Here is a 7,500-nt window from a genome sequence, read left to right as displayed (position 1 = left end):
TGGTCTCTGTATTTAGATGCACATAGTTGATTTAATCAGTTCACTCAATTGCTAAGTTTTAATTTTTCCTTGCTTTCTTGTCAGGTACTTTATATATATATATATATATATATATATATATATATATATATATATATATATATATATGTATATATATACATATATATATATATGTATATTTATATATACATATATATATATATATATATATATATATATATATATATATATATATATATATATATATAATGTGTGTATGACCGTATATACTTATGTATGCATATATATATATATATATATATATATATATATATATATATATATATATATGTGTGTGTGTGTGTGTGTGTGTGTGTGTGTGTGTGCATGTATATATGTACCATGGATGTATGATTACATCTGTGTGTTCTCTGACACAAAAACATCATTAAAACCTAATAATTGGTTTAATTACAGGTTGCGTCAACAAGCGTAGCTGTTGCCCTTCTGAAGTCCGACGGCAGGGCAATCCCGGAATGGACCGAGAACGTCTCTCCTCACAATGCAGTTACAGTTCTGAACCCGAAGGTAAAAATCTATTATTATTATTATTATTATTATTATTATCATTATTATTATTATTATTATTATTATTATTATTTCTAAGCTAACACCCTAGTTGGAAAATTAGGATGCTAGAAGCCCAGGGGCTTCAGCAGGGAAAATATCACAGTGAGGAAAGGAAATAAGTAAATGAATAAATTCTTGTGCCTGAGTGTACCTTCAAGCAAGGGAACTCTACTCCAAGACAGTGGAAGACCATGGTACAAAGGCTATGGCACTAACCAAGACTAGAGAGCAATGGTTTGATTTTAGAGTGTCCTTCTCCTAGAAGAGCTGCTTACCATAGCTAAATTGTCTCTTCTACCCTTACCAAGAGGAGAGTAGCTACTAAACAATTCCAGTGCAACAGTTAACCCTTTGTCCGTCTGTAAATATTTGTGAATTTTATTAATCTATTATTTTGAATAATAGAATGCCATAATCCGTTCCTCACTGACCTATTTCCCGGGTGGAACCTTAGGGCTTATAGCATCCTGCTTTTACAACTACAGTTGTAGCTTAGGTAATAATAATAATAACAATAATAATAATAATAATAATAATAATAATAATAATAACAATAATAATAATAATAATAATAATAATAATAATAATAATAATCTCTCATATAGAAGAAAAAGCAAGTGTGCTGCTATATATATTTCCACACCTATCTGAACATATAGCCGCCATATTTGACGGGTTGTGTACACTAGTAATAATAATTATATATAGATGAACACAAATAGTTTTAGATTAGCTCCTGTAATTGAAAATCATTCTTCCACCAAAAACCCAATTAATTAAAATTAAATGAATAAAGGTTCATATAATAAACGAATCGGATGTATAACAAATACGGTGTCTGAAGAATATTCATGTTGGATTTGAAATTGAAATATACGATAGATTAAATAGAGGGATAATGAAAATAAGGAATGAAATATTTGAAAATAGAGTTTTTTTGTGGGTTTTGGTGGCCTATTGCAAACGTCCCTGCCTTGTTTTATTTAGAATCTGCAACCTCATCATCACTGTGAGCTAAGAATGGGGTGTTTGGGGAAGCCTACAAATTTCATGCTGAGTCATCAGCAGTCATTGCCGGGCCACCTTGGTCCTAGCTTGGGTGGTGAGCGAGCTTGTGCTCTGATCACATATAATACTATATATATATATATATATATATATATATATATATATATATATATATATATATATATATATATATATATATATATATATATATATATATATATATATATATATATATATATATATATATATATATAATATATTGCTAGACAGTGTCACTGTCCCTTACCTCTTCCATTCATGAATGACCTTTAATCCTTTAAATTAAGATTTGTGAAAATAAGCATTGGACTATTACATCATAAGAGAGTGAATCATTATAAAAATAATGTATGAAAAAATCAAGGTTTTCAAATGAACACCAAATACCATCTAATACCAAATCTATTAGTTGGAATCAGAGAATAAGATATTCTTCATCTATAGTCAATTTTTTTTAGCGAGGCAGATTTGCACCGACTCGCAGGGGTGCCCTTTTAGCTCGGAAAAGTTTCCTGATCGCTGATTTGTTGGACAATATAATTCTAACCAATCAGCGATCAGGAAACTTTTCCGAGCTAAAAGGGCACCGCTGCGAGCCGGTGCAAATCTGTCTCGCTAATAGAAATGGAATATATAGCCCATTTCTTTTAGAGAGTTGTATTTGCACCGATTCCCAGTGGTGCCCTTTTAGCTCGGAAAAGTTTCCTGATCGCTGATTGGTTGGAAAATATAATTCTAACCAATCAGCGATCAGGAAACTTTTCCGAGCTAAAAGGGCACCGTTGCGAGTCGGTGCAAATATGACTCGCTAAAAGAAATGGACGATAGTTGTACTCTTGTTTATGGTATTGCACGAATTACTTACTTCTCAATTGCTTTTTAATCCCAAAAAGAAACGAAAAGCTTTTGCATTCTGGCTTTAGTCAAGCACTAATTTCGATTTTCTTGTGTATAATAGAGTTTGGTTTAATTTTTTTCATGGAAACTAAATTGACTTTATTTCTCATTTCACCGAGAAACATCTGTCCAAATAAACCTGACCAAATTTGTTTATATGTAGATCTATATGTATATACTGACACACTCACACACAACACACACACACACACACACACACACACACACACACACACACACACACATATATATATATATATATATATATATATATATATATATATATATATATATGTATATATATGTGTGTGTGTGTATACATATATGTTTGTGAGTATGATTAGACATATACATACATACATATAAGAATATACTGTATATACTGTATGTATATGTACAGTATGTACATATACATGTCTATATATTCATACACACACACACATATATATATATATATATATATATATATATATATATATATATATATATATATGTGTGTGTGTGTGTGTGTGTGTGTATACATGAATATATATATATATATATATATATATATATATATATATATATATATATATATATATTATACATATACACATATATATCCGGGTGTTTGTATCTATAGGGCAGATACAAACTTATTTGTTTAGATGATATAATACACATGTATGATTAAAAGTATCAAAAAATGAAGTGTGACCTTAATGTATTCTAAATAACCAAAACCTATTCTTTATTCCCCCAGACAGAAGCTGAATTCAAGTTTGCGAAAAAGCACTTTTTTAAGTTCCTCTTGGTCCGCCATCCCTTCGAAAGACTCCTGTCAGCTTACAGAGACAAGGTTCGACATCGTTTGTTTGTTATGTATTGTTTACTTATGGACTTATTTGATGAGAGAAATAATCTTCTATGACATTAGGGGCAAAATCAACTAATTGTTCCATCTCCATCATGAGGCTCAATACTACACAGTACTCTAGAAGTTTTATTCCAGCTGTGACCAAGTTGTGGAACGATCTTCCTGATCGGGTAGTTGAATCAATGGAACTTCAAAGGTTCAAACTCGCAGCAAATGTTTTTATGTTGAACAGGCTTACATAAGTCGTTTTATAGTTTATATATCAAATATCTATTTTAATGTTGTTAATGTTTTTAGAATATTTTATTTTGATTTTCATTAATTCTTATATCGTTTATTTATTTCATTATATCCTTTCCTCACTGAGGTATTATTCCCTGTTGGAGCTATTGGGCTTATAGAATCTTGCTTTTCCGACTAGGGTTATAGCTTAGCTAGTAATAATAATAATAATAATAATAATAATAATAATAATAATAATAATAATGTATAAGGGTTGTGGTAGCCTGGTAATCTGTTGGCAGTCCAGCTTATGTTGTCATTTTCAAAATGATCCATATTTATATAACTTAACTTCATAAAGATTATTATAAAATCTTATAAATGGAAGGGAATATCTGCCAGCCAGAAATGATTATATCATTTCGAAAAAATGTATAACAATTGTTTTTTTTTTTTAAATAACAGATTATTAAATGTAACTGAAACGAATTATTAGAGGAATAATGTTTACAGGTTGAAAGAGCCAATCACTGGTCATTGAAATTGTTTCGAGAACATATCATTGAAACCCTGAAGAATAATTCGAATTCAGGAAATCACCCGGAGCTGATTTCCGAACATAAACATAAACACAAAGGAAATGATACCCATGATGCCAGTATTCACCTGAACAACAATCGCGAAAGGAGTAATAAACAGAAAATACGAGAAGAAAAATTCTCAACCATCTCGAGGTCAATCAAAAATTCGACCACAACGACTGAAACCAGCCACCAGAAGGTCATACTAGCTGGAAACTACCAAGGAGCTATTTCCAGTGAAGCTGTGAAACTGCATATGCCCAGAAGAGAAATCCCCAGTGTAAAAATACCTACTGATATGAGCAGTTTCAGATATAAGAGGATAAGTCCTCTAGCTGCGGTAACATTCCGAGATTTTCTGGAATACATATTGTTATCAAAGAGAACAGGTAATGATTCAATTTCTATTAACTATATCTAAAGGAAAAATCTCTTGATCTCGTAATTCTATTTATTGCTATCAACTTTGCACTGAAACCATTCATTTGATTGTTATTTCTATACGAAGTATATGCAAAGTGATTTTATTCGACTCTTGGACCAGGTAAGTGCTTGCACTCTTTACTAAACCTTGATTTGTGACTTTAATCTTGAGGTAATTGTATCATTATATATGCAATGACGTTACAAATTAAATTAGTAAGTAGTCCCACATGCTGTTCTTCAGAATATGAATTTAAAACCTGAGAATTTTCGTTCTCTTTCTATCTGCTGGTTGCCTTAGTCTACCAAGCGACCCATTGTCACTCACACCAAATCCCTCAAGAAAGCTGCAAGTTTCTAAGCATTGGCTTATTTGGTTCCTGAATTGTTCATAATTCTTTCTTAGAACTACAGAAACCTTGATGTAATCTTTCATATTTGATATTTGAGTATTAGGATGGCAAGGAGATATATCAGTTCATAGTTGTTAATGACCTCAGTACTAGAACTGGCTCTGTCATATAAATCAATGATGCATGTTCATCCTGACTTCCAATGACCATTTTCACCTGAGAGACATTACTCTTAATTAATAGAAGTAACGAAAGTGATATCCTTTGGTAAATAAAAAAAAAAATCTTTATTAAATTAAAACTAGTATAATTTCAGATATGACCTGACTTTTGGAGGAGTATCGGATAGTTATTAAAATCTCTTGATGTTAATCCATGGTTTTCCTTCAGATGCTAAATCATGAATCTAATTTTCCAAAATATCAATGATTTGGTTTATGGCAGCAAAATGTTTAAAGTAAGTCATATGGAAAAGTGGTAAAAAAGAAAATAATTTGGAAAATATACAAATATTCTCAAAGCTAAATTTGATCTTAAAATTTTATTCTTTAAGCTATAAAAGTAGTCAAAGTTTATCTTTTTTTATTAAACTTCGATCAAATCATCTTTACTAAAGACGAAAAGTAATAGTAAAACATACTTTATTTCATGAGCAAACAGATACATTAACAATAAAAATAATAGTAATACATATCTTTTAAATATTTGTATAAAGCCAAAATCAGGTGCAAGAACGGTTTTGCTAATAAAAACAATTTCTCTAATAGATTTCATATCTGAAACATTTAATGCATTATAGAGGATCGCTTCAGCAGCCACTGGTCACCCTTCTGGGAGACATGCTCGCCTTGCAGTGTCACCTATGACGTCATTGCCAAGCTCGAGTCAGCAGAAGAAGACCTTCAAGTTAGTAACGGCCAAAACGTTTTGAATTTGAATTTAACGATGGATTATTTTCATTGTTTAAGTTTATATTCGTGCTGATTTTCAACCTGATGTTTATTTTAAATTTAACGCTCAGATTTGCATATCTAAAAAGTATCTTTGTTTTGGTCATTTGCATTTGTTTACTAATGTTATTACAAATTGATTGATTGATTTAAAGTTTTCAGGCATCCTGATTATGACAAATTCATTAATGATTTTCAGTAACTTAACTTTCAGTTAATATCAGTTGATATTGAACTTATTTCCACGATAAAGTTACATAGAGAAATCCAAACATCTACAGTAGGCCTACTCTTGATAATATCATAAAGCATAAATACATTACTTTTCAGCTTGTACACGAAAGAATGGGCCTAACCAAAAACGCCATCCTGGAGGGGAAACTCAACAAATCACCTGATTCCATCAATTCCAAGCAAACCACACTAGCCTCTTATTATGTCCAGCTAGACCCAACTCTCATCGGAAGAGTTTACCGGAGATTTGTACTGGATTTTCATCTCTTTGAATATGACATTCTGGACGTCTTTCGATTAGCAGGGCATTGCAGGACGTCTGCCTGTAATGAAATGAGGGATTACTTGTGAATACGCCAATCTAGATGTCTTCACTTCAGTTGGGAACTCAAGTTTTATCATTTTTTTTTTTAAGGAAATAAATCTTTTTGAATAAAACTAGTTCTTAATCTAATACTCCAATCCCATCTTTTCTCATATTTAGAAACTAAATTATAAAAACACTATGAAACCTTTTACAAATCCGTACACACACAAGGGCTACTGTCTTTATAAAATAGTACCAATTGAAGAGATAATTGAATTGATGGGGGTGTGGGGTAGGTAATGCCATAGTTACGGGTACTCTTGCCTGTTAGGATTCCAAGCTTAAAACGGTAAAGATCTGATTAATTATATTACTCTTTTTCTATTACTTTTGTAGCTTGGTGGATGAAGTGTAGACTTGGCATATACAGTATATGTTATTGTTTTTGCACACACACACACACACACACACACACACACACATATATATATATATATATATATATATATATATATATATATATATATATATATATATATACATATACGTATATATATATATATATATATATATATATATATATATATATATATATATATATATATATATATATACAGTATATATATAAATATATATATATGCGTATATATATATATATATATATATATATATATATATATATATATATATATATATATATATATATATATATATACCGAATATATGTATATATACATACATGCATGCAGTTATATTTATACATATATGTATACTGTAAATACGTATATATATATATATATATATATATATATATATATATATATATATATATATATATATATATATATATATATATTACATATATAAATACATATACATATATTATATATATTTATATATATATAAATATATATATATATGAATATATATATATATATATATATATATATATATATATATATATATATATATATATATATATATATATGTATATATATACTGTATATAAAGAGTGAGAGAG

The 7,500-nt window shown here is 29.5% G+C and overlaps 1 protein-coding gene across 4 annotated transcripts in view; it reads left to right on the top strand.

Annotated features, from left to right (window-relative positions):
- Positions 1-6,606, top strand: part of LOC137630196 (carbohydrate sulfotransferase 10-like) — an 11,891-nt gene extending 5,285 nt beyond the window's left edge. For all 4 annotated transcript variants that reach the window (XM_068361643.1, XM_068361642.1, XM_068361645.1 and 1 more), the window contains exons 4-8: positions 457-567; positions 3,296-3,391; positions 4,145-4,601; positions 5,788-5,894; positions 6,269-6,606. In XM_068361643.1, coding sequence (XP_068217744.1) covers positions 457-567; positions 3,296-3,391; positions 4,145-4,601; positions 5,788-5,894; positions 6,269-6,523 — 1,026 coding nt within the window. In that variant the 3' untranslated portion in view covers positions 6,524-6,606. The remainder of the gene's footprint in view (positions 1-456; positions 568-3,295; positions 3,392-4,144; positions 4,602-5,787; positions 5,895-6,268) is intronic.
- Positions 6,607-7,500: the final 894 nt, after the last annotated feature.

This window comes from Palaemon carinicauda, chromosome 38 (assembly GCF_036898095.1).
Source record: "Palaemon carinicauda isolate YSFRI2023 chromosome 38, ASM3689809v2, whole genome shotgun sequence".
NCBI classification, from domain to species: domain Eukaryota; kingdom Metazoa; phylum Arthropoda; class Malacostraca; order Decapoda; family Palaemonidae; genus Palaemon; species Palaemon carinicauda.
Note: the sequence above shows the minus strand (reverse complement) of the source record. Positions and strands in the feature narration are given on the sequence as shown.